A 25,691-nucleotide genomic window follows, 5' to 3' on the forward strand; every position below is an offset into this window, starting at 1 on the left:
CACCTGCAGGGCTTTCTGACTCCAGAACAACTGTGTCCCTGCACTTAAATGCCCCGGGCACTACCTGTCTACAGTGCTGCTGTCCGCCCTTAATGATTCATCTGTCCTCCGCGCTCATCAAGCCTCTCTCCATCCTTTCTGCAAAGGCCCAGGTTTGGCTTTGGACCCAGTTGAAGATACGAGGAAGAGATCGAGGCAATGGCACAAGGTGCTAAGGCGGCCTCCTCCACCTCCTCCTGTGGGCCCACCATGCCCACCTGTTGGCCACGATGCTAGGGTAATAGGCCTTCTGGTTCTCGTCCACCTTCAGGTCACTCTGGTGAATGAAGCGCTCCTGCTCCTCGAAGGCTCGAATGACGCTGACCCCCAGCAAGGTCTCGTTGAAATGGGAATAGACTGGGGAGCGGCTGACGGACTCGAGGCGCTTCAGCTGCCGGGAGGAGGCCACGTAGAACCTCTGGAGTAGAGAACAGATGCGGGGAGTTGATGAACGTTCCCTCATCCCATCCTCCCAGGGCAGGGTTGTGCTGGACAAAGTCTAGACGTAACCGATACCTCCAGGAAGCAAAATGTTAGAGCTGGGCTGCTGTCACAGGGGTGCCCGCGCACCTGGTGAAGCACAGGGATAGCACCACCAATGACAAGGATGGTTACGATTAATAGCTCATGCTTATACCAAGACCACCACCCCAGGCATAGTTCTAAGCATTTTTACAAACATCAGTTCATTCACCCCTCACAAAAAACCTACGAGGTGCTCCTTCCTATATATGATGAGTAAACTAAGGCACAAAGAAGCTAGTTAATCTCCTCCCCAAGGTGATGTGGCTAGCAAGGGGCAGAGCTGGGATTCAAACCCAGGACATCTGGACTGCAAAGGGCTAACCTCTACCCTGTACTGCCTCTCTGAAGCCTTTCACCTCTAGGGTTTTCTGGAACCAGCAGTGTGGTTTTGGGCATAGGCTTTGAGGTCAACGAGACCTCAGTTCAAATCCTGACTCAACTACTGACTGGCAATATAAACACGGCTAACACTTTATTTCTCTAAGCCTCAGTTTCCTCATCTGTAAAACGGGAACAACAAGGCTTGCTTGGCCAGGTGTGGTGGCTCATGCTTGTAATACCCACACTTGAGGAGCCAGAGGCGGGAGATCACTTGAGGTCAGGAGTTTGAGATCAGCCCAGCCATATGGCAAAACGCCATCTCTACAAAAATAAAAAATTATTTTAAAAAACCCCACAAGGCTTGCTTCCCAGGGTCATTGTGAGGGTGACATGTAAGAATTACAATCTTACATGTGATGTATATTTGCATGGATACATTATTTCATAAATCATATAGATACACATGATGTCACCAAGCACAGTGCCTGGTAATATTAGGTTGAACCCTAAGAAATGGCTGTTTCTATGGATAAGAAATGAATATTAGTAATTTCATATAGTTTGACCTAACAGAAAGCACTCAGTTAGCTGGTGACTATTGTTATTAAGTGACAGAATTCCACCTGTTGATCACCTCCCCTCGGGGGTGACTGTGTCCCTGCAATGGCCGGTTCCGGCACACTCAGCCCAGCTGAGATGCCCATGAAAATAAGGTCAATCTCGTCACCCTCCTCCTTCGATGGCCTCCGGGTGCTCTTAAGAGTTGCCAACCACACTTCCCTCAACTCATCTTGTCCTGTAACTCTCCCCTTCCTATCCTGTACACAGGCCGTCTGTCTCTACCACCATTCCTGTCCCATCCAGGCCATTCCTCATCACCCAGTACATGGTAGCACAAATGTCACTTCCTAGGGAAGCCTTTCCCATCCTCCAACATGAGCACCATCTCCAAGCGTCAGTGTCCCAGCTCCTGGGCTACGATGATACGTTTCATAAGCAGCTCCACCCACCCTCGCCGGGAGATGTCTCATCTGCTCTGCCTGCCCCAACCTGGGCATTCAGCCAGTGCCAGGCACCAAGAGCCGCCCGCTAAGTCTCGTTAGATTCAGAACAAAAGCCAACCACCCTCTGGAAACTTTGCGGAGCTGTGGATCACAGGCTGCACCAGCCATTTGAGGACACTGCACTCTCTTAGACTAGGTTTTCTCATCTATGCAAAAGGAACTGGTGAGCTCAGGGTTCCCAATTCCAAAAGGTAACTACAATTGCTTATCGACAGCAGAACTGGGAAAACTAATACAGGGTTGCTAGGAACTCAGCCTCCCTGCGTCCTGCCCTGTGCCAGGTGTACTGGGCTGCTTTGGGGCAGAGTCCAAGAGAGCATCAACAGCAGCAGGTGGCTTTTACGAGGCCTCCGTGGTTGGCAGCTTCTTTCTGGGTGGCGACACAGGCGTTAATTGGAACCACAGATGGAGAGCCTCCTGGGGCCCCAGAAGCTCTGTAAGTAAACCCAGGCACTACACAACCCCATGCAGTCTCAGAATAGCTGTTCTGCCAATTCCTGGAATATGGATCAGATATAATTTCTTCTCCAGCTGTTCCCAACGCCTCCCATGAAATTCAGACCCCTCTGCACGGCTGAAGGCCCAGGTGGTTCTGCCCCATCTTACCCTGAACCACATCTCCTTCCTCTCTCATTGGCTTGCCTTCTGAACAGTCCAGATGCAAATCACTCTAAAGGGTATTACCTGTTCAATGTCCTCCACTTGCCGCTGCCTCTGAACCTTATTTACTGGAAAAATCTAACCTGAGATGAATATTTGTTCAGGAATGATCTGATTTTTTTTTTAGTTTTTAAGACAGAGTCTCGCTGTGTCACCCAGGCTGGAATGCACTGGCATAATCTCGGCTCATTGCAACCTCTGCCTCCCAGGTTCAAGCAATTCTCCTGCCTCAGCCTCCTGAGTAGCTGGGATTGCAGGCACCCACCACCGCACCTGGCTAATTTTTGTATTTTTAGTAGAGACGGAGTTTCACCATGTTGGCCAGGCTGGTCTCAAACTCCTGACCTCAGGTGATCCACCTGCCCCGCCGATCTGATGTTTTTTTGAGACAACTTGCTCTGTCACCAAGGCTGACGTGCAGTGGCACAACGTCAGCTCACTGCAACCTTCGCCTCCCAGGCTCAAGTGACCCTTCCACCTCAGCCTCCCAAGTAGGTGGGACTACAGGTGCATGCCACCACACCCAGCTAAGTTTTGTATTTTCGGTAGAGATCAGGTTTTCCCATTTTGCCCAGGCTGGTCTCGAACTCCAGAGCCCAAGCAATCTTCCCACCTCGGCCTCCCAAAGTGCTGGGATTACAAGGCGTAAGCCACCGCACCCGACCGAACTTCATGTAAACGAAATCTCAAAGTACCTACTCTTTTGTGTCTGGCTTCTTTTGATCACTATAATTATCTGTGAGATAAACGCAAATTGTGTGTATTCGCATTCCATTCCTTTTTACTACTCGGCCATAGATTGTATAATTATATCACAATTTATTTCTCCACAGTCCTGTTAATGGACATTGGAGCTGTTTCCAGTTTGGGGCAATTATGAGTCAAGATGCTGAGAACATTCTAAGCACCGCCTTTGCTTTTTTCTTTTTTTCCATATACACTTAAGAATGAGACTGCCTGGTGAGAGGATAAATGTATGTTTAGCCAAAAGCCATTAAAAAATTTACTATCCTATAATCTTGACCCTTAAAAAGACAATGTTTTCATGTATCCACCTCCCTTCCAGTCCTGCCCACACACATTATGCATTTTATCTCAGTGATGACAGCGCACATACAACTTGGTCCTTTGCTGAAATCATTTCCTTTGTTGTTGAAAAATAAAATCCTTGGTGTTCCAACAGCTGTGTCTTCTAATTATCCCTGCTCAAAGCCACATTGTTCCACTGTGTACCCCTGCTCAAAGCCACATCGCTCCATGGTGTACCCCTGCTCAAAGCCGTATCGCTCCACAGTGTCCCCAAGGTCCTGCTATTGGCAGACATTTAAGTTGCCCTCAACACTGCATTTGGCCTGTTTTGGAGTCTTCTTTTTAAGTCTTTCAGGGAATTTTCCAGCTGGCATATGAACACAGATAACATTTTTAGTAAATGCAAAAAAAAAAAAAAAAAATGCTGGCACCAATTTCAAGGGGATATAATGAGACTCCGGGAACTCGACCTACTCTCTGATTCTATCACTGTTTGTTCTCTTCAATCAATAGGCCACAGTGCGGTGGGGCGCAAGGGCCGGATGACTGAACCAAGGCCCCCTGGATGTCACCTGAACAGCTGTACAGCATGGTTTGAGATATGCCATACCTCATGGTTTCTTACTCTTGTTTTGCTTTGCAGCTAGAACGCTCCCATCTAAACAACCCATCCCTACTGGCAACTGTGCTGCAGTTAATCCTTTAGGGGTAACGGCACAGTTTTGGAACTGGACAGACTTGAGGTTGCACTCTCAGCTCTCCCACTTAGCAAGATGCTCCACCTGTCAACTGAAAACATGATCTATCCTGCGATATGCTAAGAAACCACACGTGTTTAAAAAACAAAGAACATATAACCGTTTCTGCAGAAGGGATGCAGCAGAGACGACTGACTGCCTACACAATTTCTCCTTCTTTCCCAACAGAAACTTCTTTATTTTTCTGAGACAGAGTCTCGCTCTGTCACCCAGGATGGAGTGCAGTGGCGCAATCTTGGCTCACTGCAACCTCCGCCTCCCGGGTTCAAGCAATCTCCTGTCTCAGCCTTCCGAGTAGCTGGGATTACAGGCACATGCCATCACACCTGGCTAATTTTTGTATTTTTAGTAGAGACAGGGTTTCACCATATTGGTCAGGCTGGTCTCGAACTCCTGACTTCAGGTGATCCACCCGCCTCAGCCTCCCAAAGGGCTAGAACTACAGGCATGAGCCACCACGCCCAGGCCCAACAGAAACTTCTTGTTGGGAAGTGCTGTGTGCCCAGCTGAAACACAGCACTTCCCAGGGTCCCTTGTGAATAGAGGTGGTCCCATGACTAAGTTCTGGACAATGAGATGTACAGGTGTCCCTCTGATCCAAGGTTTCACTTTCCACGGCTATATGGTTTGGCTGTGTCCCCATCCACACCTCATCCTGAATTGTAGTTCCGCTAATCCCCATGTGTCATCGGAGGGACCAGCTGGAGATAACTGAATCATAAGGGCAGTTTCCCCCAACCTGTTCTCATGATAGTGAGTTAATTCTCACAAGATCTGATGGTTTTAAAAGGGAGCTCCCTGACTTCGTGGCGCCCTCATTCTTCTTCCTGCCGCCATGTGAAGGAGGACATGTTTGCTTCTCCTTCTGCCATGGCCTCCTCAGCCGTGCGGAACTGTGAGTCAATTACATCTCTTTCCTCAATAAATTACCCAGTATTGAGTATTTCTTCATAGCAGCATGAGGGCAAACTAATACACATGGTTTTGGTTATCCATGGTCAACTGAGACAGAAAAACAGTAAATGAAATGAAATAAATACATGAAATGAAATAAATGAAAAATTTCAGAAATAAATAATGTATAAGTTTTAAATTGTGCACCCTTCTGAGGAGTGCGATGAAATCTCCCCCAGTCCCATCTGGGGCGTGAATCATCCCTTTGTCCAGCGGATCCCTGCTGCAGACCCTCCTTGACAGTTTAGTCACTTAACAGCCATATCGGTTATCAGACTGACTGCCATGGTACTGTAGTGCTGATGTGTAAGTAACCCGAATTTACTCAGTAATGCTCCTGGCTGGGCACAGTGGCTCATGACTGTAATCCCAGCACTTTGGGAGGCTGAGGCGGGTGGCTCACTTGGGGTCAGGAATTTGAGACCAGCCTAGCCAACATGGTGAAACCTCGTCTCTACTAAAAATACAAAAACTAGCTGGGCGTGGTGCATGCTTGTAATCCCAGCTACTTGGGAGGCTGAGGCAAGAGAATTGCTTGAACATGGGAGGTAGATGTTGCAGTGAGCCAAGATTCCATCACTGCACTCCAGCCTGGAGGACAGAGCTAGACTCTGTCTCAAAATAATAATAATAATAATAAAAATAACGCCTCTAAAGTGCAGGAGTAGTGATACTGGCATACTGTTATAATTGTTCTATTTTATTATAAATTACTGCTATTAATCTTTTATTATGCCAAATTTACAAATGAAACTTTATCATAGGTATGTATGTAGAGAAAAAAACAGTATATGTAGAATTCAATACTATCTGCGGTTTCAGGCATCTGTTAGGAGGGGTCTTAGAATGTGTGCCTGCAGATAAGGGAGTAGTGCTGATTCAGCACCCATATGCTCCCTTGCCCTGCTTTCCCTTCCTTGGTCTTGCTGATTTAAATATAGATATAATGGCTGGAGCTCCAGCAGCAACCGTGGACCATGAGGCCAACTTAAGAATGGAAGGCTTGTATAAATATGGTAAGATTATTAAAATGTTTAAATAAAAGCAGGTATCTGGGATATTTAACTCATGAAGCTGCCATACCAGCCCTGAACAGCCTACCTCTACATTTCTATTATGACAGAGAAAAAGAAACATCTGTCTTATTTAAGCTGCTATTATTCATGTTTTTTCTTTAGTTCCTGTCTCCTGCAGGAGGCTTAGGAACTAAAGAATTTTTTGTTTTGTTTTGTTTTTGTTTTTTTTGAGACGGAGTCTCGCTCTGTCGCCCAGGCTGGAGTGCAGTGGCCAGATCTCAGCTCACTGCAAGCTCCGCCTCCCAGGTTCATGCCATTCTCCTGTCTCAGCCTCCCGAGTAGCTGAGACTACAGGCGCCACCATCTCGCCCGGCTAGTTTTTTGTATTTTTAGTAGAGACGGGGTTTCACCGTGTTAGCCAGCATGGTCTCGATCTCCTGACCTTGTGATCCGCCCGTCTCGGCCTCCCAAAGTGCTGAGATTACAGGCTTGAGCCACCGTGCCCGGCCGGAACTAAAGAATTTTATACTTAAAGAAATTTTAGGCTGGGCGCATGGTTCACACCTGTAATCCCAACACTTTGGGAGGTCGACGTGGGCAGATCACCTGAGGTCAGGAGTTTGAGACCAGCCTGGCCAACACTGGTGAAAGCCCGTCTCTACCAAAAATACAAAAATTACCCGGCTGTGGTGGTGCGCGCCTGTTAACTCGGGAGGCTGAAGCAGGGGAATCACTTGAACTGGGAGGTGGAGGTTGCAGTAAGCCAAGATTGTGCCACTGCACTCCAGCCTGGGCGACAGAGCAAGACTCTGTCTCAAAAAAAAAAAAAAAAGAAATTTTAATAATGAAGTTATCTTTATAGCGATAGGTTTTGTTTCCTTTTTGAACTGACAGGTGGAAAAATAAAACTTAGGAAAAAAGTGCATTTTGTTATTGTGAGCAAAAAAACAATTTAGGTATTCGAAACTGACAAAAACAAATGTACATGCTTCAAAAGCACCACACTGAGGACACGGTGAGATAAAACAAGGCTTTAGGTAACACTGGTGTATAAGGCACAGTAGGGCTTGTCCTGAACACTAAGACTTCACCCCTTACCTGGACGAAGAAGTAGATGAGGCCGAGGGGCGGGATGATGATCGCGGCGATGGGCGTGGCCAGCAGGATAACGATGCAGGCACCGATGACGTTGAACAGGGAACCCATGAACATCTTGATGACCTCCGGGATCATGGAGTCCACCGTGTCCAGCTCCTTGGAGAAGCGATTCACCAGGTTCCCACTGGGGGTCCGCTCAAAGAAGCTCATGGGTGACCGGAGGATGCTGTGCAGCAGGTCCACGTGCAGATAGCGGGAAGCTAAGATGCCCCCGATGGACACGGCCATGGAGTAGCCAAACACGGCGATCCCTGCAGACACTTGGAGTTAAACTCCACAATGCGGAGGGGGAGCTGACCAGGCACTGCAGGGAGGAGCGGCCGTGCGGACAAGGCAGGCCTGGACTCCCAACTTCTAACAATGATAATAATGAGGAACCACGCGTGGTGGCTCACACCTGTAATCCCAGCACTTTGGGAGGCCAAGGCGGGTGGATCACTTGAGGTCAAGAGATTGAGACCAACCTGGCTGAAACAGTGAAACCCCATCTCTACTAAAAATACAAAAATTAACCAGGCATGGTGGCGGGCGCCTGTAATCCCAGCTACACAGGAGGATGAGGCAAGGGAATCGCTTGAATCCGGGAGGTGGAGGTTGCAGTGAGCCGAGACTGCGTCACTCCACTCCAACATGGGCGACACAGTGAGACTCCATCTCAAAAATAAATAAAATAATAATAATAATGATGATGATGATGATGATGATGATGGTGGTGGTGGTGGTAGCGGCTATTATTCAGAGGGTATTCCTATGTGCTAAGCACTGTGCTGGGTTTTACATGTAACTAATTTTTATGATGACTCCGAATAACTTCTATGACTACCCAATTTACAGATAAGAAAACTGAAGTCCAGATAGGTGAATGAATGCCTTTGCCCTTAGTATACTGTGCCTATCAGAGGCAGACGTGGGATATTAATCCAGACAGCCTGCTCTTAATCCACACGCCATATTCCTCTAGACCAGGGGTTCCCAACCCTGGGGCCACAGATTGGCAGCAGTCCACGACCTGTCAGGAACCAGGCCCCACAGCAGGAGGTGAGTGGTGGGCAAGTGAGCTGGTATCACCCCCTGAGCTCTGTCTCCTGTGAGCTCAGTGGTGGCATTAGATCCTCCTAGTAGCGCAAACCGTATTGTGACCTGCGCATGCAAGGGACTTACATTGTGGGCTTCTTATGATCATCTAAGTAATGCCTGATGATCTAACGTAGAACAGTTTCATCCCGAAATCATCCCCTACCCTTTCCATGAAACCAGTCCCTAGTGCCAAAAAGGCGGGGGATCGCTGCTTTTGAACAGTGTTATCTAAGATGATTTTCTGAAATGATGGAAATGATGGCTACTGAGCACTTGAAACCTGTCTAGTCTCATTGAATAAATCTTTACTTTTATTTTTCTTTTGAGAGGGGGTCTCTCTCACCTGTCACCCAGGGTGGAGTGCAGGGCTGTGATCATGGCTCACAGAAGCCTCGACCTCCTGGGCTCAAGCAATCCTCCCACCTCAGCCTCCCGAGTAGCAGGGATTACAGGCATGTGCCACCATGCCCAGCAAATTTTTGTACTTTTGTAGAGACAGGGTTTTGCCATGTTGCCCAGGCTGGTCTTGAACCCCTGGACTATGCGATCCACCCGCGTTGGCCTTCCAAAGTGCTGGGATTACAGGCGTGAGTTATTGCCCCTGGCCTTTATTTAATTTTAACAATTGAAATTAAAATAGCCACCTGTGTCTTGCAACTACTGCACCAGACAGGACAGCTCTGGAACAGACATTGTTGCTGTGTGAGTTCAGGTAATACCACAGCCTCTCTGTTCTCTATCTTCCCTCAATTATAATTTGTAGGCCACAGTCCTTTCCACTAATGGCAAGGAAAGGGGAGGGTAGGGATTGAGAGAGTCAAGGAATCCATGTGTGCTCTGCTATCAGCAGGTCTTCCCAAAGCCGCCTCCTGGAGATCCCGAGACACTGGTGGTTCTCTCAAACAATGCACAGGAGGCCACTGCACGTTCCAGAGCAGCAACAGAGGCTTCTGTCTCGGCCTCTTTATAGGAAGACACCCAGTAGGCAGGGGCTCAAGTGACAGGCTCTGCAGCCAACGCTGCCAAATCCCACCTCTGCCACTTACCAGCTATAGGACCTCCTATAGGTCACTGAATCTCTCAGTTTCCTCAACTGTACAATGGGACAATGACGCTAACCTCAGAGTACTGTGAAATGTAAAGTCCCCATCTGGCAATGTGCCTGGCATACAGAAAGTGCTCAAATGTGTCAAGACTATCCATTTACTGTGAATATATCATATGGACCATACATGTGTATTTGCAAACACAGCTCACATACTGCATAGCACAGTGGATAACAGCGTGAGCTCCTGAGCCACACTGCCTTGTTCAATGCCAATGCTGCCATGTATTAGCTGTGTGGCTTTTGGCAACTCACTCAGCCTCTCTGGGCCTCAATTTCTGTATCTCCAAAATGGGGGAAATATTAACTCCTACCTCACAGGACTGCTGCAGGGATAAAATAAGTTAAAACACGTGGAAGTGTTTAGAACACAGCCAAGCACCAAGTAAATGCTCCATAAACGCCAGCTGTTATTATCAACGCTGCTGCATTTGAGGACTCCCATAGAACCACACAGACCCGTATAGAGCAGGGTTTTTTTTTTGTTTGTTTTTTGAGACAGGGTCTTGCTCTGTCACCCAGGCTGGAGTGCAGTGGTGCAATCACAGGTCGAACTGTAGGCTCGAACTGTAAACTCCTGGGCTCAAGCAATCTTCCGACCTCAGCTGCCCAAGCAGCTGAGGCTACAGACACATACCACCACGTGCACCTGTAGTTTATTTTATTTACCTATTTTTTTACTTATCTATTTTTTCTAGAGACAGGGTCTCACTATGTTGCCCAGGCTGGTCTCAAACATCTGGCCTCAAGCAAGCCTCTGACTTCAGCCTCCCAAAGTGTGGGATTACAGGTGTGAGCCACCATGCCTGGCCAACAGCAGGGTTTCTCAATCTTGTGACAACCAAAAGCATCTTCAGATATTGTCAAACATCCCTGGGGGACAACAGTGCCCATAATTGGGAATTACTAGTATGAGCCAATTTCTGCCCTCGCTCAGCAGGCAAAAGTCCACAAATGAGACCTCACAGAAGCTCTGTCACCCTTACAAAGCAAATAGGGTCAAGGGGGTCCTTCCCAACCCACAGTGCTTCCAGTGGCCTCTGTTCTCAACTGTCCTCATCTGTAAAATGGGCACATTGGAGCACTCCTCCCATCTACCACCAAGGCCCATATGAACAAAGCACTCAAACACTGACTCTAAAATGTGTGAGTGTCTACTGGCTGACAGCTACTGTTCCTTTGGGTGTGGCTTGGTTTGGGGTCGCACAAAACCCTGAGGACTCTAAGGATCCATTTCTGTAATTAGACAAAGCCACAACAGGGGCCCAAATCGGGCGGGGTGGGGGACAGTGGCACTCACCTTGCGAAATGCCCAGGGCTCCATAGACGCTCAGCCGGACCTTCGTGTGCTCCTGGGTCCCGTTGACTATGGGGTCATCAGTCCAGAGGCTGAGCCAATAGTTGGAAGACAGCGCGGCCACATGGTTACATATGAAAAGGAAGATGCTGAGAAAGGAGATGAAGAGTCCGATGGCCTTCATGTAGTCCCAGTACACGGAAAGTTTGACCTGGAGACCATGGGAGATCAGGCAGCTTAGCACACGCACGCACCCAGCCCCAGCCCCACAAGGTCAGGGACTTCACCCGCACTGTGTCCCCCAGCTGCCTGTCTTTGCTCCTACCTAGAACACCCTCCCCTTTAGCTATTCGACAAAGTCAGCAGTCAACAAAGTCGAGGGCCAGGCGCCCTGGCTCACACGTGTAATCCCAACACTTTGGGAGGCTGAGGGGGGCAGATCAACTGAGCTAGAGAGTTTGAGACCAGTCTGGCCAATATGGCAAAACCCCGCCTCTACTGAAAATATAAAAAATTAGCCGAGTGTGGTGGTGGGCACCTGTCATCCCAGCTAATTGGGAGGCTGAGGCAGGAGAATTGCTTGAACCCAGGAGGCAGAGGTTGCAGCAGTGAGCCAAGATTGCCCCACTGCATTCCAGCCGGAGTGACAGAGTGAGACTCCATCTCAAAAAGAAAAAAAAAAAAAAAATAGGGTCTCTGCCCTCACACATGGAGCTTCCAGTCGCATGGTGAGATAGGCTCCCATCAAATAAATGCATCATCACTGAGAAGGGCTGTAAATGGCGCACAATTCCACGTGAGTATAAAATTGGACATCCTGACCTAATGCCGTCTAGAGAGGTATTGGGGGGGAGGTTTCTTCAAGGAAGTGACATCGAAGAGTTAAACCAAGGCCAGGTGCAGTGGCTCACGCCTGTGATCCCAGCACTTCGGGAGGCCGAGGCAGGTGGATCACCTGAGGTCAGGAGTTTGAGACCAGCCTGGCCAACATGACGAAATCCCTCCCCTACTAAAATACAAAAACTAGCCAGGCCTGTTGGCAGGCACATGTAATCTCAGCTACTCGGGAGGCTGAGGCAGGAGAATCGCTTGAGCTTGGGAGGCGGAGGTTGCAGTGAGCCGAGATTGAGCCACTGCACTCCAGCCTGGGCGACAGAGAGAGACTCTGTCTCTAAAAAATAAAAACAATAAAGGGTATTATCTGGGCAAGGTGGCTCATGCCTGTAATCCCAGCACTTTGGAAGGCTGAGGCCGGTGGATCACCTGAGGTCAGGAGCCCGAGACCAGCCTGGCTAACATGAGGAAACCTTGTCTCTACAAAAAACACAAAAATCAGTCAGGCATGGGGCACGTGCCTGCAGTCCCAGTTACTCAGGAGAAGGCTAAGGCACAACAGTCGTTTGAACCCAGGAGGCGGAGGTTGCAGTGAGCCAAAATTGCGGCACTGCACACCAGCCTGGGTGACAGAGGGAGACACTGCCTCCAGGAAAAAAAAAAAAAAGGAGTTAAACCATCTGAAAATGGAACCAGCACATGCAAAGCCCTGAGGTAGGAGGGAACACAGCACATCTGGGTAACTGAGAGAAGGCACTGGTGGCTGGAGCCAGGAGATCATGGAGCAGCAACGAACAAGAGGTTGAAGAAACCGGTTGCAGTCAGACCACACATGGCATGGGAGACTCGGGTCATGATTCCAACTTTTATGCCAAGACTGACAGAAAGCAGAAGCCACCAATGAGCTTTAAGCAATGTGTGACATGTTGCCTGGCAACCAAGGCCAAGTGTCACCTCCACACCACAACTGGGCCAGTCTCCCCCAGTTCCTTCCCCTCTGAGCACAGAACATCGTCTCACCCATCTTCCCAGTGCCCAGCTCGCTCCGGAGGGCAAATGTGGGAGTTTCTTTCCCTCGTACATTCCCTGTGGTGCCCAGCACGGGTCTAAACAAATCAGTCTAGCCTCCTGACACGACAGACAGGGCACTCTGCTTTAGGCCAGCCCTTGCCTAAACCACCTGGCTTGGTTTCAAGAAATTCCAGCGATCTTTACCCATGTCTGTGCTCACTGTCATTTCAAGCTTCTCATGCTGAATTTTGGGTCGTAAAAATCATCTGGAAACTGGGCGCGGTGGCTCACACCTATAAAGCCAGCACTTTGGGAGGCCAAGGCAGGAGAATCACTTGAGCCCAGGAGTTCGAGACCAGGCTGGGAAACACAGTAGGAGCCTGTCTCCACACAAAATTTTAAAATTAGCTACGTGTGCTGGTCCACGCCTATACTCCCAGGTACTCAGGAAGCTGACCTACGAGGATCTCGTGTACCCAGAAGCTTAAGGCTGCAGTCAGCACTGGTCACACCACTGCACCCCAGCCCGAGCGACACAGTGAGGCCCTGCCCCCCACCAGAAAAAAAAAACAAAAATCATCTGACCCTACGGTCTAGCTGAAAGGTAACAGGTGAAAGATAACAGGTCTGGTGTCTAACTGATTGCTTTTGAGTTTTCAAGTTTCCATTCTGGAAAATGAAATATGTGGGTGAGGAGACAGGTCATAATTAAGAATGTGTTTACCTCACCACTCATCATATGCAGCCAAGCTGCTGCCGTCCCTGAAATAAGCCTGCGGAGTTCGGGAACCTCTTTCTCATGAGCAGTGAAATGTGGTGGGCTCAGGGGTCACAAATGACAAGTGTGTGGCCAGGTGTGGTGGCTCACATCTGTAATCCCAGTACTTTGGGAAGCAGGCAAGTCACTTGAGCCCAAGAGTTCAAGACCAGCCTGGGCAACAGGGTGAAACCTCATCTCTACAAAAAATAAAGAAAATTAGTCAAGCATAGTCAAGCATGGTGGTGCACATATGTAGTCCCAGCTACTCGGGAAGCTGACGTGGGAGAATCACTTCACTCTGGGAGGTGGAGGCTGCGGTGAGCCATGATTGTGCCACTGCACTCCATCCTGGGTGACAGAGTCGGACCCTGTCTCAGAAAAAAAAAAGAAAACAAATTAAAAAAAACAAAAAAAGGCCAGGCACAGTGGCTCACGCCTGTAATCCCAGCACCAGCATTTTGGGAGGCTGAGGCGGGAGGATCATGAGGTCAGAAGTTTGAGACCAGCCTGGCCAACATAGTGAAACCCCATCTCTACCAAAAATACAAAAATTAGCTGGGCATGGTGGCGCATGCCTGTAGTCCCAGTTACTAGGGAGGCTGAGGCAGGAGCATCACTTGAACCCGGGAGGCGGAGGTTGCAGTGAGCTCAGATTGCGCCATGGCACTCCAGCGTCTCAAATTAAAAAAAAAAAACAAAGAAATGATGAGCGTGTTGTGCCTGGCTCCACTCTTGGTCCAACTTTGACAAGTTACAGGTCCCCTGGCTTTGGTGTTCCCTGAATATAAAATCGGAGTTAAGTGAGGATTAAATGGGCCTGGCATCTCTGGCCCTTCCTTCCCATGTCCTGTGATTTGGGGTAATTTCTTTGGCTTCCTGGAAGGTCACTAAGGGTAAGGTGGGAGAGGACACCACAGTCACCTCTGCCCCTTGTTATGGTCCTGACTGTGATGACAAGTTAAGAAGCCAGGAACAGAGTCCTGGGAAGTTCTGGACACATCCGGGCGGGTCTAAGAAAAGGCGCCCCAATCTCACTCCCCCACTACCACCTTTCACGGGTTTTTCTGTTTTTCTTTATCTGCATGCTTATTTTTTACCTACTTTAAAAATTCAATTCCCTGTGTTTTTTTTGTTTTTTGTTTTTTTTTTTTAAACATAACCACATTTATTTTTAAAAATAAACTGGAGCACCACCACAAATGGAGAATTATTAACATTTGCCCAAAATAGACGATCTTTAAAAACAATAAAATAGGAGCTCAAAACCCGGTCTCCTTGTTACAAAGAGAGGCTAGCGGTTGTTAGGTACTGAAGGCAGGGTAGGACCCAACTGAGACTTTCTCAGGGACGTAATCATTAGGACCAAATGAGAAATGAAAAATAAGCAGGGCGCAGTGCTCACGCCTCTAATCCCAGCACTTGGGGAGGCCAAGGTGGGTGGATCACCTGAGGTCAGGAGTTTAAGACCGGCCGGACCAACATGGTGAAACCCTATCTCTACTAAAAACACAAAAATTAGCTGGGCGGGGTAGCGAGTGTTTGTAATCCCAGCTACTCAGGAGGCTGAGGCAGGAAAATTGTTTGAACCCAGGAGGCGGAGGTTGCAGTGAGCCGAGATCACACCACTGCTCTCCAGCCATGGCGACAGACTGAGACTCCATCTCAAAAAAAAGAAAAAGAAAAAAAAAAAAAAAGAAATGAAACAAATATTCATCTGTCATTTAATGTGTCTGTGCACAGCCGGAAACCACCTCATGCACAACTGAACCCCACATTGCAGGAAGCCCTGATTTAAAGCATCCAGCTTGCCCCTAGCTAATGAGACTCCTTGAGCTGCTCAGGCAGCCAGTAGAGCAGACACTACAAGTACCAACCCTGGAGTCTGCCAGGGTTCAAATCCCAGTTCTGCCACTGCCCAGCGGTGACCTTGGGTCAGTCACTTAGCCTCTCCGGCCTCAGTTTCTGGGGCTGTAAACAGGACCTTCAGCGGTGTGCTGTGACGGACACGTGAGTGTACACAGACAAGGCACTTTGCACAGTGCCAGTGCACAGCGGGCGCTCCGTCAACTCCAGCCACCATCATCATTTAAGGAGCGAATCTCACCTGCCCTGTCTGCGCCTTGTCAGCCTCCATCAGCTTCCACGTCTCCTCCTTCTTGGCCCCATCTTTCTGCAGTTCCGCGGTGCTGTTGTGTTGCCTGCTGATGTCCCCGCTATAGGAGGAGGAGCTGCTGAGCTGTCTGGAGAAGCAAAGCACAGGGGTGTCAACTGCACGGATGCCTCGGGCAGGGTTGGAGGGCTCCCTGCTGGGGCTGCTATTGTGGGTCTGAACCATGGCATAACAGACGGAGTGTTTCCACATGCACACATGTAAACATATATATGAACACATGCACATGTGCACCACACCCCACCATGTCGTTCCCCGGGGTTCCAGGTCCCCAGAGAAAGGCAGTGTCTCAGGCAGGAACGAGACCTGTGGGAAACGCAATCTGTGATGATCTCTGGGAGGCTGCAAAACGCCCATGACCGCTGATATGCAAAACGTGCGTGCTTCCCTTTTTTTCTTTTTTTTTTTTTTTGAGATCAATTCTAATTGATCTCAAACAAACAAACTACCAATAAAAGATAAAACAGAAAGGGTGCATCACAGATCATTTTTCAAACATGAAAAAGATTCAAACTGTAACACATGATGAAAAACACAGAGCAAAGTACCCAGCGAGTTCAATTTTCTAGTTTTACAAATGTGGTGGGGGTTGGGGTGGGAACTTGCCCTGGCTGCTCCTTCACGGAAGCGTGTTACTCAGAAAGTACTATTTGGCCAGGTGCAGTGGCTCACACCTGTAATCCCTGCACTTTGGGAGGCCAAGGCGGGCAGATCACTTGAGGCCAGGAGTTCAAGACTAGCCTGGCCAACATGGTGAAACCCCGTCTCTACTAAAAATACAAAAAGTAGCCGGGCATGGTGGCACGTGCCTGTAGTCCCAGCTACTCAGGACACTGAGGCAGGAGAATCGCTTGAATCCCAGAGATAGAAGTTGCAGTGAGCCATGATTGCGCCACTGCACTCCAGCCTCAGCAACAGAGTAAGACTCTATCTCAAATTAAAAAAAAAAAAAAAAATAGCACTTTTTGCACATCAGGGGTCATCAGCTTTATGCAGACCCCCAGAGATGATCACAGATTGCACTGCCCCCAGTTTAGTGTTCAGTGGCTGAGATTGCGCCAGTGCACACTGTACTCTAGCCTGGGTGACAGAAGGAGACTCCATGTCAAAAAAAGAAAGAAAGAAAGAAATTATGGAGGGCATGCAAAACATAGCTGTGGCTCACGGCCGTGGAAATTTCTATACTTTCCTCTACCTACTTACCTCCTGCACAAGATTACAAGCTACCTGAGGTCAGGAGCCCCATGTGAGTCATCCCTGCACCCCCAGAACTGTGTTCCCTGAAAATACTTCCTGAAGGCTGAATAAACCTCCAGCACCTCCCCTCTCTGAACTAGGGTCTGGGGGTGGGTAACCTTTCCGTACCCATGAGATCTGTGCAACGGTCTCTGGTTAAGGCCAAGTGAGGTGGAAGCGGCCCTCAAATCCAAAAGCAAGAGTGAGTTTTCAGGGAGCAGAGGGAAGAATCAGAACCAACTCTGGATGGAATCTAGAATTCAGATGAGGAGCTGGGGCTTCCTGCTTCATGACATAGTACTTCACAAGTCACACACCTTGGACAGAAAATCTTATATCCTTCTACACTCATGCACTGTCTGGAGCCTCCCACTAGAATTTAGGCTGTGTAAGATGATAACAATGGCAAAAGGGACATCTACCAGGTGTTTGTCTGTTCCAGGCACAGTGCGAGGCCGCACCGTCTTTGCTCTCTCCTGACCCCTATAGCAACCGCAGGTCCGCGATCCTTTCTCAAATCTCTGGGGTCAGATATGTTTAGTTTCTGACTTTGTCAATTTTTGTTGTTGCTGTTGGTTTGCTGTTTTCTGGGGTTTTTTGTGTGTTTGTTTTCGTTTTTTGAGACGGAGTCTTGTTCTGTCACCCAGGCTGCAGTGCCATGGTGCGATCTCGGCTCACTGCAACCTCCACCTCCTGGGTTCAAGTGATTCTCATGCCTCAGCCTCCTGAGTAGCTGAGACTACAGGCATGCACCACCAAGCATGGCTAATTTTTTTATCTTTAGTAGAGACAGGGTTTCATCATGTTGGCCAAACTGGTCTTGGATTCCTGTCCTCAGGTGATCCACCCACCTCGGACTCCTGTCCTTAGGTGATCCGCCCACCTCAGCCTCCCAAAGTGCTGGGATTATAGGCGTAAGCTACCATGCCTGGCCAACTTAGCCAATTTTTAAAAACTAGTATGGTTAACACACTGCATAGGGTATAAATCCCTGAGGATCTAAGGAAACCCTCTATAATCAAACACAAGCATACTTCCTTTTTTGTAGAGATGGGGTCTTGCTGTGTTGCCCAGTGTGGTCTCAAACTCCTGGCCTCAAGTGATCCTTCTGCCTCAACCTCCCAAAATGCTGAGATTACAAGCATGAGCCACCACACCTGGCCTTGAGACAGTTTTAAATCGAATGCTGCTTCATAAAGCCTGAACCTTCCAGGCCCCACCAAGGGATCTGAGCAAAGACCCACACCATGTAGGGAACACGAGTGTCAGAAGCATGGACAGATGGTTAAATCATGAGGCGTGGGTGACTCGTGCCACCTGGCAAGAAGAGTGCCACATTCCTTCTTTGGGCCTCTGTGCTCTGAAAAGCAAGGTCTTTGGAGGATTTGGGAGGGGAGGCAGAAAGACCAGGCCTCCCAGGACCCCAGGGGGCCGAGGCCTTTCTTTTGTCCCTCCACTTGTCCTCCTGCTGACAGGCCAGGGTCCTCGGGTTGGGGCCGCCCTCCCTGCTCTTACCTCTGCAGTTGCTTCCCTGCACTGTCCGTCACCAGCATGCCATTCTCCATTTGCTTTGCTTCCTTCCCTGGACCACTGATGCCCGTGACCCCTGGCAGAAGAGAGACAAAGGGGGCAAGTGGGCTTAATAAGCCAGATGCTAAAACCAAGGGCAAGAAAAACCAGCCAGTACAGGCAGGAGACAGCAGAGCACCTGGCCGCCAGGACGATGGGAAATAGGAGACCTGCTCTGCAGAGGCCACGGACAGGCTGTCTGGTTGTGGGGCAGGTGGTATCTGGAGTTCAGTCCCTCGGGGCAGGGACAGTGCTTCGCAACTGTGCAGCAGGCTCCATCCACTGAGGGACCTGGGCCTGAGCCAGCATCCTGTGACAGCAGCAATGGGTAAAACGCAGCCCAGAAAACAGTAGCTCTGCTGTGTTAAACTCACTTCCTAGGACCAGGATGCAAGGAACCACACGAGGGAAAGGGCATAGCCCCCTGATTCCCAAGCACTGCAAGAAGAGGTGATACTCAAAACAGACAACCAATTTGACAAGGGCATCATCAGCCAACAGGCAGAGGCCCAGAGACCCCTGTAGTGCCAGGAGTTAACCCTTCAGTTCCCAGACCACAGAGAGGTCCCAAGAGTTCAGGGTAAAAGGTACCTGGGGCAGTGGCTGTCTCCACAGTAATAAGAAAATATTTAACATTTGAACAACTGGGGAACCGCGTTCTGTCAACAACCAGGTGAGCTTCAAAGTGGACCCTTCCCTGGTTGAGTCTTCAGATGAGACCCCAGCCCTGGCGGATGCCTTGGTTGCAGATTCAGGAAGGACACTGATAAGGACACCAAGGGACACGGCAGCTGGATATCTGCCCTGATCCCAGGAAGAATCCACCTGGCATCAATAATAATCACCGGAACATCAACAATGACAATGACAGTCAACATTATCAAGTGCACTCGGGCATCGTGCTGTGTCAAAACAGATCATATCTCTTTCCCGGTTCACAATAACTCAGTGATGATGATGACTACTGCCCCTACTCTGCACTGACTGCCTCATTCTTTGGTGCCAGGAGAGAAAGCAGCACAATGTAAGGCATGAAAGGGCTGACCCAGAAAAGGTGGGAGAGGAACCAGGACAGAAGATACAAAAGGGATAAATATGCAGCCAGCATCACGGTCAGGGTGACCCTGGGAACATGCTAGGGTGACCCTGGGAACATACTCAGCTGACACAAATAAAAGCAGACCTAAAAATGCAAAGTCTCGCAGAAATGGCCACGCCTGGAGACACAGACACGCCTGGAAGGGAAGAGGGGGCTGCAGACCATTCCTGGACTCAGGGAGGCGCTCCATGCCAGGGATTCTCAGTCTTGGTTGTGAATGAGTCACAGGGGGCTTTGTAAGTGAGCAGGCGGCGGTTGGGCATGGTGGCTCACACCTGTAATCCCAGCACTTTTGAGGACAAGGCAGGCAGATCACTTGAGGCCAGGAGTTTGAGACCAGCCTGGACAACATGGAAAAACCCCATCTCTATTCTAAAAATACAAAAATTAGCTGGGCGTGGTGGTGCACACCTGTAATCCCAGCTACTTGGGAGGCTGAGGCACTAGAATTGCTTGAACCCAGGAGGCAGAGGTTGCAGTGAGCTCAGATCGTGCCACCGCACTCCAGCCTGGGTGACAGAGCAAGACTCTGTCCCAAAAATAAAAATAAAAAATAAAATAAAAATAAAAAATCTAAGAAACATTCACAAAAGAAAAAAAAATAAAATTAAAAAATGAGCAGGTGCCCTTGTGTCTAGCCCGCTCCCTGCGGTGATTCTGAATTCGAGCACGCTCCGTTAACTGTGATGTGTGGGAAGTGCTCTCTCATTTCCTGGCTGTGCGCCTTGGGGAAATGATAAACCTCTCTGAGCCTCATCTTCCACATCTGCAAAACAGGAACAGCAGCAGACCCAACCCTCATTCGCAAGGGGATGAAACGAGATCGCACGCAGGGCCTCGTGCGTGTGTTCAGTGTTGGCACGGCGAGTGTTCAGGGATGGCAACCCCTTAAACACGTTTTCCAGAGAACTACAGGCATAGCCAGGAACTGAGAACCTCTGCTTTACACATTCCCTTTAATGTCAGCATCTGTTTTGTTTTATCTAAACTAACTAAACACTAAATTCAGAAAACAAACAAACAAAGCACAAATAGCCACATCACCCAGGAAGGAAGAGTGACACCAAGCAGGACTTCCCATGCGGCCAGTTCTCACACACGTGTGTAACACTGGGAACCGGCCAGGCCCTTAACCAGCTTTCTCCGTGCAGGAAAGTGAATGTTCCAGAACACTCCTAGGGACCTCCATCTGGAGGCTGCATGCCGAAGAGAGCCCCCTCCTCCTACCAGCAGCCTCAGGCCACCCTCCTGTAAGTCTCAGCCTTCACTTCTCCTGTTCCTCACTGAGTGCAGCCACCAGGGTCAGTTGCGAGCTTCTGCAGGCATGCAGTGCTCGCTAAGGTTGCAGTGGGGCCTGCTAAGGCTGTCTCACCCTCTCAACCCACCAATTAGCCCACAGGTCGAACTGCGCAGCTGGAAAATTTCACTTTGCATGGGGGAGGACCGAGCCCCTAAGAGGAGGAATCTGAACATCAGTTAGTCCACCATCCTGTCAGCCTTTGTTTTTTTTTTTTCTTGTCTTGAGATAAGGTCTTCTCTGTCGCCCAGGCTGGAGTGCAGTGGTGCGATCTTGGCTCACTACAACCTTTGCCTCTTGGGTTCAACTGATCCTACCACCTCGGTCTCCCAGGAAGCTGGGATTACAGGCAGGTACCACTGTGCCTGGCTAATTCTTTTGTATTTCTAGTAGAGACGGGGTTTCACCATGTTGGCCAGGCTGGTCTCAAACTCCTGACCTCAGGTGATCCATCCACCTTGGCCTTCCAGATTGCTGGGATCACAGGTGTTAGCCACTGCTCCTGGCCCCCTGTTGGCCTTTTGAAGGAAATCAGCTCTCCCTCTTCCTACAGCCTTGGTGGGCCTGTCAATCAGGGTGCCTCAGATTCCCCTAGCCAAGGTGGACACCGTCCGAGATTGCCCCATGAAAGCCCCTCTCCCAGGACTTGAACCATCGTCAGTGGTCTACAAGGACCAAAGACAGTTAGTTCATCTGTCCTAGAAGAGTCTGTCTGGTCCCGGAGTCCCCATTTCCTGAGTTCTACTGGCTCGGTTCTGCCTTTGATTCACGAGTTACCCGGTATCCTTCCAGGAAACACCCTTTTTGTTTAAGGTGGCCAGATTCAGCTTCTGTTGCTTTTAAAAAAAAGCCCTTGGCTGGGACCCTCAGTCACACACCGCCGAAGGCAGGAGGGATGGGTCCACTGTGGCCACTGGAATTCCACTAGGTGACACCCCTCCTCAGGGCCCTTCACCACCACCTGCTGCAGTTCCCCAACAGGCGCTGATCACGCTGCATCGTCTGGGCCCATGTGTGTCTTGACTGTGCCCCAGGATGCATGGGTGGCAGCTCATAATCAAACTGTTGCCATTTATTATCTATCCACTGTGTGCCAGGCACTTCATAAGCACGGTCCCCTCGAGGCGTGCTGGCCATGGTAACGTGACGCATGAAACAGTAAAGCTTAGCCAAGGTCACCAGTGACAATAAAGGGATCTGGGGACTCAGGCCGCATCCCCCAGTGCCAGCCTCAAAGCCAGACACACAGTAAGTACCAAGTACCCAGTAAATGTGTGCTAAATGAACCAATGAACAACCAGGGGGGTGAAAACCCAGACATCCGAGGGCACCTCCGCAGACACGCAGCAACGGTCTCGGCCCGTCTCTGGCCTCATTCGATGAGCAGAGCCAACTCTAACCCAGGCAGTACTGACCTGCTTCCTCCTCGTCCACCACTTTGCTGCCTGAGAATTCAGAAGACCCAAGATATTGTTAAGAAGCAAAGCAAAACTCCCACCCTAAGCCCCTAACTAAATAAAGAAGTGAAGGGGCTGTCTTTTCTAAAGGGGGAGGGGCAAGAATGGCTGAAGGGTCTGCTCCATTTGTGCCTCAGTTTCCCCATCCCACACGTGCTGGGTGGATCTGGGACAAGCACACTGCTGAAGACCAACCCCTTTCTCCAAAGTCATCATTGTGTTGGGTTTTTGTTTGTTTAAGACGGAGTTTCACTCTTTAGCCCAGGCTGGAGTGAAGTGGCATGATCTCGGCTCACTGCAACCTCTGCTGCCCAGGTTCAAGCAGTTCTGTAGCCTCAGCCTCCCAAGCAGCTGGGATACAGGCGCCTGCCATCACACCCGGCCAATTTTTATATTTTTAGTAGAGACGGGACTTTGCCATGTTGGCCAGGCTGGTCTCAGACTCTTGACCTCACTGATACACCCGCCTTGGCCTCCCAAAGTCCTAGGAATACAGGCATGAGCCACCATGCCTGGCCAAAGTCATAACTGTGTTTAACCATAAATAGAGCTACACAAATAATGCAGACCAACCTTCAGTCTTCACATCTGTTTTTACAGCAGGAAAGGGAAAGAAAGTATTAAGAGTAGGCAGACCAGGCAATGACACTGGGAGGTGGCATGGGCATCAGCTCCAACCCCTTTGAGGACAGACATTGCTTATGAGAGGGGCTGGCCTCACACACAGCCAGATGCACATGTACCCAAGAGGAGGAGAAGAGCAGGTGACTTCGCCCAGATATCACCCTGGACCCTCCCAGGCTGCGATGGGGGCTTCTTCTCTGAGATTTCCCAGGCCCTCAAGCACTCCTCCATCACTGCATTTAGCACTGTGATACTCTTAATTGTTTGGTGTTTGTCTCTCCCATCAGACTGTGAGCTCTCAAGGGCATGAAGTGGGTGTTATCCATCACTGTATTACCAGCACCTGGCACAGCAGGTGGCCAAGTGCAGTTACACAGGATGCACACTGCACAACTCAAGGTGGGGGGCACCATTCCACACAGAGGCTCATGTACCAGGTGGCCTTGTGGCACACAGCAGGCACTCTGTACACACCTGGCAGACAGATGGACAAACTGACAATTGTATGGCCAACTCAAGCAGCAGAGCTCACTTCCCATTGCCAGAGGGGCCCCTCTCACAGCCAGGACTGAGAAAGCTGGTTTCTAAAGCAGACCTGAGAGGGGTCCACTCCTGTTTTCTCCTAGTCTGAGATATTTATGCTGCTGTGTAAACATCCAAAGCCCTCCGGCCTACCCATTGCTTATGCAGGACGTGCCTTGAACAGCTAGCGTGAGATACATCCACTCAATTATTTAACACATTTATCGAGTGTCTAACTATGTGTCAGGCTCTTTTCTTAGTCCTGGGGATGGAGAGCCAATCAAAAACCCCTCAGAGCAGCCAGGTGCAATGGCTCATGCCTGTAATCCCAGGACTTTGGGAGGCTGAGGCAGTTGGATCACTTGAGGTTCAGAGTTCGAGACCAGCCTGGCCAACATGGCAAAAAGCCATCTCTACTAAAAATACAAAAATTAGCCGGGCGTTGTGGTGTGCATCTGCAATCCCAGCTACTTGGGAGGGTGAGGCAGGAGAATCACTTGAACCCGGGAAGTGGAGGTTGCAGTGCGCCGAGATCACGCCACTACACTCCAGCCTGGGCGACAGAGCAAGACTCCCAAAACAAAACAAAACAAAACCCTCAGATCTTAAATTCCAAAGGAAGAGATCAACAAGAAACGAACAAGTAGATCCATAATTTACTCCAGGCAGCAATAAGTGCCACAAGGAAATCAAAGCAGGGAAGAAGAGGGAAACGAAGGCTGGGGGCCAGGGTGGAGAATGCTACAAAGTAGTAAGGATTATTTCTCTCTTTTTTTTTTTTTTAAAGCAGACACAGGAAACTTGTAATTCAATGACTGTCACTGAGTTCGTGCAGCTACTAGGTGTTGGTTTTCAGATGCTGTCAAGCCAGGTGCTGTTTCTACCCTTGACCCACGTCAAGTGCCACCTTGAGTCTGTGTATTCCGCTGCCAGCCCTCTCACTGTTTATTCTACCAACACTGCCTTTACTCAAGAAGGTTCTGGAACTCTGCTTGGGCGAGGTCCAGCAGGCCAACCTCCCCGGAGGGAAGAATTTGACTCACAGCTTTACAGTCAACGCCTCATTTTTGACCAAAAACGGCATTCACTGACTGCCTCACCAACCTCCTCCCCTAGCCTCAGCACAGAAAGCTCTTCATCCTCAAAAGAGGAAGAAATCCGGCCTCTGAGGACAGCCAGAAGGAATGTGGGGTCTGTACAATGAACTCTCTCGGCAGCTGCTCTGTGCTGACAACCAATTTCTGTAACTTGGGGAGGTGCCTACGGCCCATGGTTAAGAAATCAAAGGTGGCAGGAGATGAGAAAACCTGTCGATATGCTCTCAATCTTGTCAAGGGAAAAGGCCTAGGAAGGAAGGAGAGGTGAAAAAGATGCCACAGCTAACAGCAGCTCCCTTTCTGGGTGGTGAGGGCGGAAGGATGTTCTTTTTCGGGACCTTTTTTTTTTTTTTTTTTTTTTTTTGAGGCAGAGTCTCGTTCTGCTACCCAAGCTAGAGTGCAGTGGCACAATCTTGGCTCACTGTAACTTCTGCCTCCCGGGTTCAAGCGATTCTCCTGACTCAGCCTCCTGAGTAGCTGGGATTATAGGTGCCTGCCACCACATCCAGCTAATATTTTTGTTTTTCGGTTTTTTTTGAGACGAAGTCACCCAGTCTGGAGTGCAGTGACGTGATCTCGGGTCACTGCAAGCTCCGCCCCTTGGGTTCACGCCACCGTCCGGCCTCAGCCTCCCGACCTTTTTGTATTTTTAGTAGAGATGGGGTTTCACCATATTGGCCAGGCTGGTCTCGAACTCCGGACCTCAGGTGATCTGCCTACCCCGGCCTCCCAAAGTCCTGGCATTAAAGATATGAGCCACCATGACCGGCTTTTTCCTGATTCTTTGTACCCTTCTGTAGTTTACAAATGTCTATCATGAGCACACGTTGCTTTTATAATCATTAAGAAAAACTCAGTAAATACTTAAGAGGGAAAAATATTTGCCATGAGGTTAACAGATGGTTCAAGCAAGGTGTTGAAAAATGGCCACATGCCAGGTGCCGTGACTCATGCTTATAGTTCTAGCATTTTGGGAGGTCCAGGTGGGAGGATCGCTTGAGCCCAGGAGTTC

General features: G+C 49.4%; 1 protein-coding gene across 2 annotated transcripts in view; it reads right to left on the reverse strand.

Moving 5' to 3' along the window:
- ABCC1 (ATP binding cassette subfamily C member 1) overlaps nt 1–25,691 on the reverse strand; it is a 193,459-nt gene that overhangs the window by 21,354 nt on the left and 146,414 nt on the right. For both annotated transcript variants that reach the window (XR_004443005.1, XM_033235630.1), the window contains exons 20-24: nt 18,530–18,620; nt 15,713–15,848; nt 11,007–11,214; nt 7,465–7,775; nt 258–457 (exon numbers count right to left, since the gene is read on the reverse strand). Coding sequence is in view for 1 of the 2 variants with exons in the window: in XM_033235630.1 (XP_033091521.1) it covers nt 258–457; nt 7,465–7,775; nt 11,007–11,214; nt 15,713–15,848; nt 18,530–18,620 (946 nt within the window). In the remaining variant the exon portion in view is untranslated. The remainder of the gene's footprint in view (nt 1–257; nt 458–7,464; nt 7,776–11,006; nt 11,215–15,712; nt 15,849–18,529; nt 18,621–25,691) is intronic.

Source organism: Trachypithecus francoisi, unplaced genomic scaffold, assembly GCF_009764315.1.
Source record: "Trachypithecus francoisi isolate TF-2019V2 unplaced genomic scaffold, Tfra_2.0 Lachesis_group15, whole genome shotgun sequence".
Taxonomy (NCBI): Eukaryota; Metazoa; Chordata; class Mammalia; order Primates; family Cercopithecidae; genus Trachypithecus; species Trachypithecus francoisi.